This window comes from Gadus morhua, chromosome 22 (genome assembly GCF_902167405.1).
Source record: "Gadus morhua chromosome 22, gadMor3.0, whole genome shotgun sequence".
NCBI lineage: Eukaryota > Metazoa > Chordata > Actinopteri > Gadiformes > Gadidae > Gadus > Gadus morhua.
This window is the reverse complement of record NC_044069.1, coordinates 9,051,936-9,066,195: the sequence shown is the minus strand read 5'-3', so window position 1 is coordinate 9,066,195 and position 14,260 is coordinate 9,051,936. Positions and strand designations below refer to the sequence as shown.

General features: G+C 44.7%; 1 protein-coding gene across 2 annotated transcripts in view; it reads left to right on the top strand.

Annotated features, from left to right (window-relative positions):
• The window catches only part of ptk2aa (protein tyrosine kinase 2aa), a 59,185-nt gene that overhangs the window by 2,112 nt on the left and 42,813 nt on the right, over positions 1 to 14,260 (top strand). The window contains exons 1-2 of one of the 2 annotated variants that reach the window (XM_030348101.1): positions 7,178 to 7,560; positions 12,322 to 12,348. In XM_030348101.1, coding sequence (XP_030203961.1) covers positions 7,542 to 7,560; positions 12,322 to 12,348 — 46 coding nt within the window. In that variant the 5' untranslated portion in view covers positions 7,178 to 7,541. Of the gene's footprint in view, positions 1 to 7,177; positions 7,561 to 12,321; positions 12,349 to 14,260 lie in introns of those variants that run through there. The other variant, XM_030348102.1, reaches the window with a different exon arrangement.

Below are 14,260 nucleotides of genomic sequence, written 5' to 3'. Positions count from 1 at the left end.
CGTTGGGTAGATTAGAGGAACTTAAATCAAAGCATACTGTATTATCTTTGTTTCCTAGATGCCAATGGCCGATAAGTGTTTTGATACTCATTTTTACGAGTGGTGGGGGAATCTCAATTCTTATCTTCTATGATTCTGAATCGATTTGCAATTTTTGCACCCCTGTGTACTATAGCAAGAATCGGTTCTGAGAAAGTGAATCCAATCAATCTTGAGAATAGAGGAAGAGTCCCACCCCTATATGATATGCTGCGTTCTAGTTAAGTGGATCAATGGAGTCGGTGAAGTACAGTACTAGAGAACAGAATGGTAGAGAGAGTCACTTGGAGCAGGGGAAACCCAGCCAGACTAGGGAAACATACCTAGTCACACTCTGTCAGTTAAACCCAGACGAGGGAAACAGACTAGAGCTAGTAGTCACGCTCTGTCAGTTAAACCCAGGCAGACTAGGGAAACGGACCTAGTCCTTTTCTGTCAGTTAAACCTAGCCAGACTATGGAAACATAACTAACTATCATCAGTCTCTGTAAATTAATGCAGCAGATTGCATCCTGACTCGTACAGCCGCCCCAACTACTGATGATAGCAATCAGACACACACACACTCACACACATTGGAACAGACAGATACTAGGACTTTTATTTTGGTCGGTTAAGGGTAACTCATACTTTCATATTATACCAAAATAAGTTTGTTTGTTGTTGCCAGAAAATAAATCTGCTTCTTCTTCCCCGAAACAATGTTTTTGTTATTAATCTTCTTCTTCCTCCGGCTTAACCTAATGGACATTCCAAACCACACAAGTCTCAGAACTCCCATCCATGCCTCCATGTCTGTGGATGACTTGACAACATAGGGAATCCATTTGGCGGTAAATGGGGATTTAATGTTGGCAAATGTTACTATTCAACCAAAGCCAAATTATGGTTATATATGTTGTTATTATTGTAATAATATGAATCCTTACATTTAATTACTATTATTCCGATGATACGACTGCTTTCTGAATGCATGTGTATGTGAGGTTTTCAAATTACTTAAATTAGATGATTTTTTCCTTTTTATTTACGCATCCTTCCAGTCTCACAGTTGACTCTCTGTATGTGTTTTCCGCTGTGTATGTGTGTGTGTGTGTGTGTGTGTGTACTTCCTGAATGCAAGCGATCCAGAAGCAGCTGAAGGAATGGTCCTTCCTGTCCACACACACACACACACACACACACACACACACACACACACACACACACACACACACACACACACACACACACACACACACACACACACACACACACACACACACACACACACACACAGACAGAGAGCGCTAACTGTACATCCTACAACACGCTGGGTCCCCCTGGAGATGAAGGGAAAACGCCTTCTTCCTTTCAGCACTTCTGTGTGTGTGAGAGAGGAGCAGGGAAAACTGTGTTTACCCAAAATGGTTTGTGTGCTTCGGTCAGTTGGAAATGTCTTACACCTGGTTGAGCTCTGAGGTTGGGAGTTCCTGTGTGTGTCTGTCTGTGTGTCTGTGTGCGTACATGCGTGGGTGTGAACTTTTGTTCACTTTTTTAACAGACAACAATAGCACCGGATAGTGGAACATTGAACACCTGTCATTGGTCAGTGGTGATTTGAAGAAAAAACACTACTATGAGATTATTCTCAAACTTGTCGTGGTAGTGGGTGAAGCAGGAAGTAACAAGGTAGTTTCCCACAATTTTCCACCACCTTCTGACTTGCCACATCATTGATTAAGATGTATAACACTCTTCGTGCTCCTCAATGACCCGCATCTAAATTCACTATTGAATAAAAGTGTCTGCCAAATGGCATACTCTCAGGGCCAGAGCTCTTTTCAAAATAAAAGCTGCCTTTCATGCCAAGGATGGCTGCTGCTGAATAAAATGACCTTGGTTGATGCACCGTGGTTCTCCTTCTGTGTGTTGAGGCAGTGTCTGTACTTTTCCATTGGAAAGGTGCGTCACACAGGGGCATACAGGCTTGATTGCTTGCACATGGCTATAAGGATACAGGATAGCACCAATGATACACAAAGCTGCCTTTTCTTGTTCAACCTCTTTGGCTTGTAGCTTCAAGAAGAAGCGTCTTATGTCTGTTATGTTTATAGATAAAGACAAACATAAGATACAGCCCATGCTTGGCATCGCATGGATCTATCCCTATTGAGATCTCCTTGAAGTGGTCAGTAGATAATGAGATTTTTATATGAATAATGTCCGGTTAAGTCACTATCTATGACGGAGTGAGGTGATGTATTGGACATGTTGGGAACTTGGTATCATTGCCGCCATGCATTTACCTCACAAGCGGTCCAGTAAGTGACGTGTTTTCCTTCACCCAGCAGTGGTTGTTCCACCAAAGGAGGTCTGACGGAGCTACTGCAACAGACTCGCGCATGACTTACTTGTGTGTGGAGCAGCATAGTTATTTTTCCACCATAGACCGCCACTTTAGTTTATAGCTGATTAGCTAATAGTGAATCAAGGATGAATTGCAGTTGAAGCGAGCCAAGGTTCTGACGTTATAATTCAGGCTGTTAAATGACACCCATTATTTAATTGAATGGATTTCATGAGTCAACCTGATTGGATTGTATATTTAGATGCGTCTCCTGCTGTCTGCAGCATAATTAACTCCTGGTATTTTCCACTAGGGACAATCAGGTAAATATGGGTGTCAAATGTGTTTTCAATATCATTGCTATGCATCCAAGCAGCATGGATTCATGTTCAGTGTTTATGGCGTTTTTCTGGCTGAGGGATTTCAATCCCTTGTAAAGTGTGTAGAGCGGTGTTGTAAAGTGAACCACGATTTCTGTACCGCCATTGGTGCCCACTCGTGTGTAGCAACTGCAATCTGCTACAATAGCAGGAAATGACATCATAGTTAATGACTTCTCTCTCTTTTAGGGCCTGTACCTCTTCTAACACACACACACACACACACACACACACACACACACACACACACACACACACACACACACACACACACACACACACACACACACACACACACACACACACACACACACACACACACACCAACACTAGGCCTGCACAATTCAGGGAAAAGAATTGAATCACGATTTTTAAGCTGAGAATTGATATCACGATTCTCCGCCACGATTCTTTTCATACGAAATGTAATTTTTTTTGCACACATGAACCATGTCAAAAGAGAAAAAATCTGAAGTCATTTAAAACTTAAATCCACACAGGGGCGAATCGAGATCGCGATTTTATAACAATTTATCGTGCAGGCCTAACATACACAAACACACACACACACAAACGAAAGGTAGGTCAAATATGAAACGTATAGAAGCACCCATGCACGGTGCGAAGACATTGATGCATGCTATGTGACAATACACACCCACACACGTCCATGCTCATTACTCAATTGTGCTCGGTCCCTAGTGAACGGTGTCCTTTGGTGATGAATGGATGTTGAAATCACACTGTGTATCTCTTGTGTGTGTGTGTATGCACGTGTGTGTGTGTGAGAGAGCGAGTCAACTAGAGACAGAATGCCAGTGGAAAAGGGCAACAGTATTTATTGACAAATGTTGTTGCACCATCGATCACAATAGAGCTAAGATACTGTAAATATCTTATGGTTGATGGATGCGGAAATCACACTACCCTTATGTGTGTGTGTGTGTGTGCGTGCGCACTTACACTTGTGTAGGAGAGAGACCCTGAGCTATTGAGGGATAGAGAGACAGAGCGCCGGCAAGAAAACGGCGATGGCAAATGTAGTTGTTCCATGGATGAGCCAATAAGACGGTGTAAATACCATGACCTCTCCCTCTCGCCCCGGACAATGTAGCGATCGAGAAGACCTCGTGGTAATTGCGCTGCAGTGAGTCAGAGACAGAGAGAGTAAGTGGAAGAGAGAGGCGAAGAATGGGAAGGAGAGAGAGAGAGAGAATGAGTCAATTGTTGAGCTGACAGACATACCACACAGAGAGAGACTGAGAGATACAGGAGGAGAGAGGGGGAGATCCATGGAAAGGAGAGAAAACAAGAAGGGGGGGAAAGAGAAATGCAAAGGGATAGAACGACACTGAAGGAACAGGGTCAGAACTTAGTGGAATGAGTATAGAAACAGACTGAACATGGAAAAGATACAGAAACAACTGAAGGGACTAAACAACACAGTATTTAATGAGAAGCAGGCTGGGACTATAGAATCTGAGCGATGGCGGACAGAGAGAATATCGCACTGCCCCACATGTAGAGCGTAGAAGTATGCCCATCCATTACCTGGCGCCTGGTGGAGGCCAGCGTGTCCCTTTGGTCCCTGAGGTGTCCCTGAGGTGTGCCTGACGTCACTGCATCTTCTTCACCTCTGGGAGTCTGAGCCGAAGCAGAAAATAAAAAGCTGAGAATAACAATGAGCTCTATTTATATAAATGCACCTTGCTTGAGTTACCGCAAGATCAATTAAAACGAGGAAATGATTCTATTCGAGGATTGTCAAAGCCTTGAATGCAATCAGCGCTGTTGTGAGTGCATTCCGTATTTTGTAAATACGATTATATTTACTACTTTGACTCGAAAAACACACTGTTCGGTTCTATAGGGACTTCAGTATTTCCCAAAAGTGCAAAAAAGCGTCACTTTGCGAGATGATGTTTATGATAACAAAAACCGGAATAATGGCACATGCCTGTTAACCTATGACTTATGACCTACTCTGTGTTATAATGAGTTTTCCTGGACAGGTCACATGGTCGATGGAGACCCCAGGCGGCCAGGCTCCTGTTTGGGGGCTTTGTGGAGGGAAGGTACTTTTAGCTGCTGGCTGCTCAATGCTAGTTGCTCACTGCTTACTGCTAACTGCTAACTCCTAACTTTTTATGCTTGCTGCCAATTATAAGTTGCCCACTGCAAGCAGCCTTTAATGGAGAAAACTGCACAATATAATTTTTGATTGCCATTACGATACGGTTAAACAACTTTTTTTTTTAACGTATTGGTTTATTGTTGGGGTTCAGGTTCTGCAAGTCCTACAATGAACAGGGCCGAACAGAACATAATTGATGCAAATGAACTACTAACTACAAATGTAGTATTACTCAGTCTAGACAGACCCATTCATCTCCCTCAACTAAGATACTGTTGATGTTTCTGGAAGATTTATTTTATTTTGTTGGGTTTTCTTTGAACTTGGCGATATAAGTGTTACTCACATGTATCTGTATTTTATCACCACCCGATCCTTGGTCTTTAATAAATCAGAAAGTTCCTGCTTAGTTCTCAGCAGGGGCTGAAGCAACATCTGGACGAGTATGTAGCACGTCTCCAGTGCCTAAACAGAGACAGGCTGCCTGTGTGCGTGAGATCAGATTACCATGGTATATGTTGGGGCGAGAGACATAGGGAGAGAATGGGTTGGAAAGAGAGTGAGAGAGAGAGAGAGAAGGGGAACACCTGCACATGAACCACAAGCATGACATCATGCTGCTCGCCCACTCACACACTCGGACAGACAGACTTCTGCACACTTATCGTCTGTGCTGAACTGAAAGGTAGCTATTGTAGTGCTGCTGTGTGTGTGTGTGTGTGTGTGTGTGTGTGTGTGTGTGTGTGTGTGTGTGTGTGTGTGTGTGTGTGTGTGTGTGTGTGTGTGTCAGCCGTCAGACTGCGTTTGTGTGCTTGTCTGTGCCCGTGTGTTTATGGGTTTATAATTAGTCATGACCAGGGTCATTGCAGTGATAAAGGCTTAATTGAGAAATCGATGACAACAGTGTCTGAGTGTGTGGTTAGGACACACACACGCACACGCACGCGCACACGCACACACACACACACACACACAGATATAAAACGAATCAGCATTTACAGCTCTATCACTAGATGGCGCTGTTAACAAACTGGAAAAACCGGAATCAAGTGTAATCAAATTGGAGGGACAGCGACAGAAGGAACATTAGGAGAGAGAGACAGAGAGAGAGGGCGAGAAAGAGGCAGCTTGATATTTTGGCCCAGTAATCCAGTGCCCTATTAATCTCCTTTACCTCTTGGCCCACGCACAGACACGGACAAGCAGACACACACGAACACACGCATGCTCGCAGTAATTCAGCCTGTGTGTGTGTGGTCCATGGAAAGTCAGTTAAGTCCAGCCGTCCATCGCTTCAATCGAGTAACACTCCTACATGTTCAGGAACTTTCTAAGGAATATTATTTCCCCAGTTTAACCACAGATAACACATCTGGAAGATGTCTGAAATACTTGCCCGCACTCTCACAAATATGGTGACCATGTTCCTGACGAAGAGTGAAGAGTGTATGGTATTCTTATTGAGGACGTCACTAAGGAGACGTTTGTGAATGTTTGACTCCTGATGTAGTTTTGCCATGGCTTTATTGTCATAGGCTTCCACTATAGTGTGTTAAATAGTCCATATTGAGTCAGTTCTCTCAGCGGCAGGACCATCTTTCTTGACCTTTCTTGACTATCTTTGTAGACCTTTCCTCGTTTGGTGACCACTTTGGACAGAAGGAGTTAACAAGCACACACAGGCTATACTCCTACTATGCATCATCATACACACATTTTAAGCCGTGTCGAGTTGAGGCTGCCGTCACAATAGAAAATGGTTGAGTCTACTGTTTATGCTTTTTTATGTATTTATGGGCATTAATGTGTTGTTACTAGACGACAGGATGACACCTAGTTATGAATCTGATGAATTAACTAATGAAAATGTTAATAAATATTTGAGCTGTACATCTATCGGTTGCATATGGGTTTCTTGAGTGGCGCTGAACCTCTACATGTAAAGATGGCAGTGTGGAATGGTTTTGAAGGGTACTTTTAAGGACTATTACTCAGAAGACAAGCACTAGGCTTTGCAGTTCTATTCTGAACATTATCTCAAAAGCCATGTGGAAAACACACACACCTACACACGCAGGAACAATTAATATACCAGATCTCCCTCTCACTCTCTCCCTCTCGGTCTGTCTGCCTGCATCTGGCTCCTTCTCCCCCCTCTTTCCTCTCCTGGGACACCATGACCCCCCCCCCCCCCCCCCCCCCCCCCTCCCCCTCCTCCCCCTCACTCATTATGTCACCCTACCCCCTCTCTCTCTCTCTCTCTCTGTCATAGGGTCTCTCTGTAGCAGTGGTAGAGGGGGACTCTACCACTCTCTCCCTCAGACGGGACTACCTCCTTGGTCTCTCTCTGTCTCTCCCTGTCCCTCTCTCTCTCAGCATGTGTGTGTTGTAGTAGCGGCAGTAGTAGTAGTAGTGGTAGTAGGAGTAATGTGGGAGGAGATCAGCCCTAAGCCGAGGCTGTCGGCAATCATTATTGTGTAAGCCAACAAGCGGAGTGCAGCGCAACACAGCCCAGTTCAGACCAGCGTGGAGGAGCTTTGACTGGTCCTGGGACCACAGGAGCTTCAGACCACCCTGCCCTCCCTCACCCCCGCTCCAATCCTCTGTTCTCTCTCTTCTCTTACTTCCCTCAAAATCTCCCCGGTAAGGAGTTGTTTTAATGGAGGGACTTTACCATGGTAAGTCTTTTTTAGTAATATATATATATAGATATATGTATACCAGTTTTTTTAATATACAATCAAAATCAAACCGTACAACGTAGACGCATTGACTTTGAGAGTTGTGACTGTCTTTTCTTGTGGTTCATGTGTGTCTTTTCTTCCACGTTTGTGTTGAGGCTTGTGTGTCGTGCTCGGTATCAAAGCGCCGTGATAGGGGCACTGTTGTTGTGATATGATACATGTGTTTGCGTTGACTCTGGTGTTTGTGCTGCTTGTCGACGGAGCATTAGGACTGTTGAATGTCCTAAAGTTATATTGAGTCCTTGTTATGTAGTCAGACACTTTTGATTTTAGATTCTCTTTTCTCTGGTCTCTTGGTTCCCTCTGTTCACTTTTCTCTTCTCACCTCAGTGAAGTCTATATTAACTTTATGTTGTTTACCATTTTCATGGGTACTTTAGAAGAAAAACAACTTGCAATTATCCTTCTGTCGTTCCATCATCACCAATCCTACTCTGTTCTGATTGGTCCAGTTAATTGAGAGCGTATGAAAGGTGTCATCCTAATTCCATCGATAGCCCTTATCCTCCAGACCAGCGTGGGATCCACTGCTACGCTACAGTATATTTTGGGACATGTTACGGCTAAGTCTTTGTGTGCATGTTTGTGTAGGTGGTACCTTGAAGTGTGTGTGTGTGTGTGTGGGGGGGGGAGGTCTTAATGCGGGTGTGGGAGGACTCGGTGTGTGTCAGAAGGAGATAACGACAACGTGTGGGTTGAGGTTGAATAGGTGCTCAAATACGTGCACCGAAACCTGGAAACCACATGGACGGGCATCGTTCCCCGTAGTGCTGCGGTGGATTATTCTGGGATACAACGTGTATATTCAAGTATTATATTCACTCCATGCTGGTCCATGATTAAAGGCAGCGCTCTGAAATACAAGACTTCACTCAAAGCTCCCTAAATTCTCCTAAAACAGGCGCATAATCTCCTGCGTTTTTCCCCCTCTCCTTGGGTCTATCTGCCTCCTGTTATGTTTATGGTCCATGTTTGTGGTCATAGCCAGTTCAAACGCGGTCCTCTTGAAGCTTGTGGGCTATAAGATTGGGCCTGAATGTCTCAGACGGTCACCCGACGTGGTTCTGTTTATAGTAACCCCTATGGGGCTGGACATCTGCATGCAAAATCTTCCACTCTGCAGTTCTTTTTTCTTCTTTTGCTAGTGCTTCAGTCTGAATTGCTTTACACTTGCTGCCGTGATAAGCCATGGCAGCCATTGACATGCCAGCTGATCAACAGTGTGTGTGTGGGTGTGTGTGTGTCATTTTGTTTTCGTGCAGATGGTTGTGTAGTCAATCATTCATCTGTTTTATTGACCTTATGTGTGTGTGTGTGTGTGTGTGTGTGTGTGTGTGTGTGTGTGTGTATGATCTTATGAAAATTGTTGGAGTGTGCATCTAATTTCATTTTGCAAAGGGGATGAGAACACGCACACGCACGCACACACTCACACTTACTTCACAAGCGTGTTCCAACTCAGCCAGAAGGGTACAAATTAGCCATAGACCAGTGAGCCATAAAAGCTGACATTCTGCAGCACCACATAATCTCTCCTCTCCACCTCTCACTCTACTCCTCTCCTCTTCATCCCCCTCTCCTCGCATCTCCCCTCTCCGCTCTTCCATCCTCTTCCTCCTCGTCCAATTTCATGTCTCCTCGTCCCCCTCTTTTTCTTCTTCTTTCCTCCTCTCTTCCATCATGCTAACCTGATATTTTCTTCTTCTTACTGGGACTTTTAGATAAATCTTAAGGAGCAGATGTTCTGGGGCCCCTATGCCAACGTGTGTGTGTGTGTGTGTGTGTGTGTGTGTGTGTGTGTGTGTGTGTGTGTGTGTGTGTGTGCGTGTGCGTGTGCGTGTGCGCGCCCCCCCACCCGGCGAAACTCCTCTCTCACAATCCATAGATCTCTGTACCCCATAAACAGGAGGCACCCCTGTAACCTGACATGCAGTGATTTCCCTTTTTAAAAGAGAAGAGAAAGGAAGCGCGCCACAGATGGGCAGACAGGGCGATAGACTAAGAGTTATACATAAGGGGCAGATGGCGGATCTGTAGTCTGTACCCCAGCGGCCCCGTGTAAATGTCATTACAGACCCTCTCAACCCCGGCTCTATCACCACGGGGCGACACATGAGCAGGTTAACATGGTCCACTCTGGTCCACTTAGCAGCACGGGGCCCCGCCCCCTCCTCCGTTCAAGGCCGGTCTGGTAACTCGATTGGTTGGTCGGAGGTACCTATGTCAACACGGAGAAGAGCGCCCAAAAACGTTGCAGGCTCAAGATCTTCTCTATATCCAATGCGGCGTAATGCTGCACAGAAATTTATGTTTTCGTGTTTTCCGACAACAGAATAACAATATACTTAATAGAAGTCAACTTTAAATAATTAAAAGGATAAATTGGGGAGTGGAGTGATTAAGTATGTGCTGCTCAAGCCGTAGGAGTATAAAAAGATGTGTGTTTCCAAGATTCAAGATACAAGAGTCAAGACTTTATTGCAGCGTCAGTGAGTCTGGATTGTAATTCACTTTAGTGCAGCCTAACAAAAAATACAAATAAAAGAACACAGAAATTGATTGACGGTCATGAGAGAGTTGAAAAGGATTCCACAACAGTGCTCGCTGAGTTCAAGCTGAAGATGTGCAGCTCTAGCCTTTTCCTGCGAAGTTTGAGTGCGTCTGCACAAGGCTAACCATAGCCTCAGGGTAGGAGCTGTTTTATAAGGCAAGATGTTTCCCTAGACTCTTGTCAGACTAGTTCCTCAACATCTCTCCCTCTGTGTGTGTGTGTGTGTGTGTGTGTGTGTGTGTGTGTGTGTGTGTGTGTGTGTGTGTGTGTGTGTGTGTGTGTGTGTGTGTGTGTGTGTGTGTGTGTGTGTGTGTGTGTGTGTGTGTTGTCATTCCGTTTATCGTACAAAGCTGAAGGGCGATCCGTGTAAAGAGACAGAATCTGCTGATCAGCTTATTCTCGTCGCGAGCGAACCCGAGTGTTTGTCGGGGATTATCAGTTTGTGTCTGTGATTCCAGCGCCGCATTTAAAATGCACCATTATGATAATCCTAATAAAAAAATCATGAGGCTACCCAAAAATGCCTAAAGGCCCCTATAGGGTGGGTTTATTTTCTCAATATTTAGTCAAATTCTGATGGTTTGTACCTTTTCATTTGCATAAGAAATGCCTGAAATAATTTCCCTACACATCACCCATCCTGGAGCCACATAAAGGATTGGCCTTCATGTTGCTTCGTACTACCACTTTACCACTTTAAATCTCATGTAAATTCTCGTGTTGAATCTCAAAACACGAGACACAATTTTGTGAGGGTGGGCGGGGCTGGAGAGAGTAGGGAGTGAGTAGGGAGAGGGATGGGGGAGTCGGGACACACACACTTTATTCATTGACACCTGAGCTCCCTATAATTCAAAAATATTGCATGAAGGACCTTTTTTAATACGAAGGTTAGCAATATGCTGATAGGAGTTGGATTCGGTAATGGGATCCAACCATTGACAAAAACACAATTAGGCGTGTTCGGTGTGTCCCTGGTGTCACATTACCACCAGGACTGTCAATACCCCAACATGGGGGACGTATAGTGTGAGTCACCTCCCTGGCATTTCCTGTTTGTGTGGTCGTCGTGTAGGCCTTGCAGGGGCAATGACATCACTATCAGTGTTGACAACATATACTGCTGTCAAACCCCTTGAGAGTTGGTTGGTTTTTGTGTGTGTGTGTGTCTCTTTCGGTGCACTCTGCATAGGGTCGGTTTTTGCAAAAGCATTATCCGTTTGACCCCTTGTGTGTGTGTGTGTGTGTGTGTGTGTGTGTGTGTGTGTGTGTGTGTGTGTGTGTGTGTGTGTGTGTGTGTGTGTGTGTGTGTGTGTGTGTGTGTGTGTGTGTGTGTGTGTGTGAGAGAGAGAGCGTGATGAACCCACGCACTTAACCACACGGCCTCTTCCTTTAGTTTGTGCAGTTATCAGAGGAAAGGGATGTATGGATGTATACTGGTTGGGGGTCTTTCAGGGTCTAGAGTTTCTAAAAGGTTCTTCCTGGCTTCCTGTTGGAGACGGGGGAATACATCCGCTTATCGTCCTAATCTGCAGCACAGCGGATGTGGACACTGCTGTGTGTGTGTGTGTGTGTGTGTAACATTACCTGGGTCGTTTGGAGTCTAGAGACTCTGAAACCGCCAAATAAAATTACTTTCCAAATAATATCTTTAATTGAAGGTTGAGTCTTTACCGGAATTTTCCCATCCAACCTCTGGAGACATTATTGACATGTGTGTGCAAGAGTTGTATATGATGCATATGTGAGCTGAGCTCATGTATCAAGACCTAGAGCTTCTGAGTGTGTGAGGTCACAACCGTACTGTGGTAGTAATGACGCATCTGCATAGGGGGTGCTGTTTCCCCAGGTTGAATACTGTAGGCATGGTCAACTTCTTATAGTGAACAGATAGGACATACTGTGTATGTGTCCCTTTATTAGTATATATGTAAGGGACAAGCAGAAATAAGAAACATTGACTGTTGCAGAAGCAGTGTCAAATGAATGTACGGGTGGACATAGACAAAACTTATTACCAACAACAATCCTTTGATGGGCATTTATAGTTAAAAAAATCATTTAGGTAACATGTTAAAGTTAAAAATATATGAATATATCTCTCTGTCATCTAACGATGCCTATCTCTGTTTTTTGTCTTTCAGATATTTCAAGGATTGTCTACTACACAGGTGAGAAATGTATTTTCTGAATCCATACTCATTCTGATTAATTAGTAGAAATAGGATCCCCATCGGAAACTATGGGCAGGATAGTCCAGTGGTTCGGGGGTTTGACTCTGGTTCTGCGATCAAATCCCAATGTCCAACGTCAACCTGTAGGCAAGGGCCTCGCACCTACCACCAGATTGGATACAAAAAAGCTAATAATGAGGTTTCTTTTTGAAGAAGCATCTACTGAATGACTTCAAATGAATTGTTATTCTTAATTGAAGAGGTAAGTGCATGCAAAGGATTATGAGGAGACATAAATCACATCATATAGTGAAACCATAGACAAAAGATATTGTGTGTGTGAATGGTGAAGCCACTGTGTTCTTTAATCTAGTTGTCATCCTTGTGAGAGCTGGAGGCTAATCACTTAATTCCAGTGAAATATTCATAGATTCAAAGGGAAGAACATCCAAGCAAACGTGTGTGTGTGTGTGTGTGTGTGTGTGTGTGTGTGTGTGTGTGTGTGTGTGTGTGTGTGTGTGTGTGTGTGTGTGTGTGTGTGTGTGTGTGTGTGTGTGTGTGTGTGTGTGTGTGTGTGTGTCATCATCTTTATGGGAATCTCATTACCGTGACAGACTGAACAGTGCGCAAGTAAGGGTGCAAGTCATTATATGATAACCATTTCAAACACACAGCCTTACACACACACACACAGCCTTCCATACACACACATGGCCTTCCATACACCCACACCCACCAGACAGACTGTGTGAAGCAACAACAACATGTGAAATGTGTTTATGTTCTTCCACATAAGCTCCCAGATGCTAATTGTGTTCACTGTGTTGACAGGGTGTGAACAGTAATTGGTGTTCCCCGTGGTCTCCTGTCCGCCGTATGGCTCTGTAGGATTTTATTGTCCACTGTCCCACTCGTTGGCCTGATTTCTAGATGTTTTGACACATGGAGGCAAACAGGGAAGCGGTATTGGGTCGATAAGGGGGTGTGGGTGCTGGGGGAGAGTGGAGTGGGGGGGGGGGGCTGCTCTTGGCTCCCTCCCAGAAGAGCTCTTCCCATTCACACTCACATCCGGCCCCGCTGACAAAAGGTTTTCTATGGGGGAGACACACACACACACACACACACACACACATACACACACACACACACACACACACACACACACACACACACACACACACACACACACACACACACACACACACACACACACACACACACACACACGCACGCACACGTGCACACGTCACACACACAACTCCCGCCTAATCTTCATATTAATAGCCGATGCCTGAGATGGGACACACACACACACACACACACACGCGCACAAGCACACATGCACAGATAAAACACACTTGATGTTGAGGTCTGCTGAGCATGTCTGGTCAGTGAGATAACGGGGAAGTCAATTGTGTGTGTGTGTGTGTGTGTCAGATGGTTTGCTCTGTATAAATGTCTTTTTGATTTACAACTGACATCTGGCTGATTATAGCAACAAACTTTCACACACTGGCACTCTAGCACACTTTTGTACAGAAGCCACATGAAGGTATCTATACAATCCCACTCGCCCACACTCGCATACTCTTCATTAATCTGACTTTTGAAAAGGTAACCCGATAGCCGACCTAATGAATTTATACATAAATAACCTGACACGTCATGGTAATCCTCCCCGGTTATGCTAATAATTAACATGCTCCCCGTGAGGGCTAACGATATCTTAGCATCTTAGGATAGCTGACAGCCCAAAAATCCCAGAGCAACAGCGCAGGTGGGCGGGGCCTCAGAGGGGGGGGTCACTCGGAATAGAAAGGATTTGCATATAAATGAACTGTAGCTCCGCCCCCTCTCACCATGCTGCCCGCACCCCTCTCTCTCTCTCTCTCTCTCTCTCTGGCTCTCT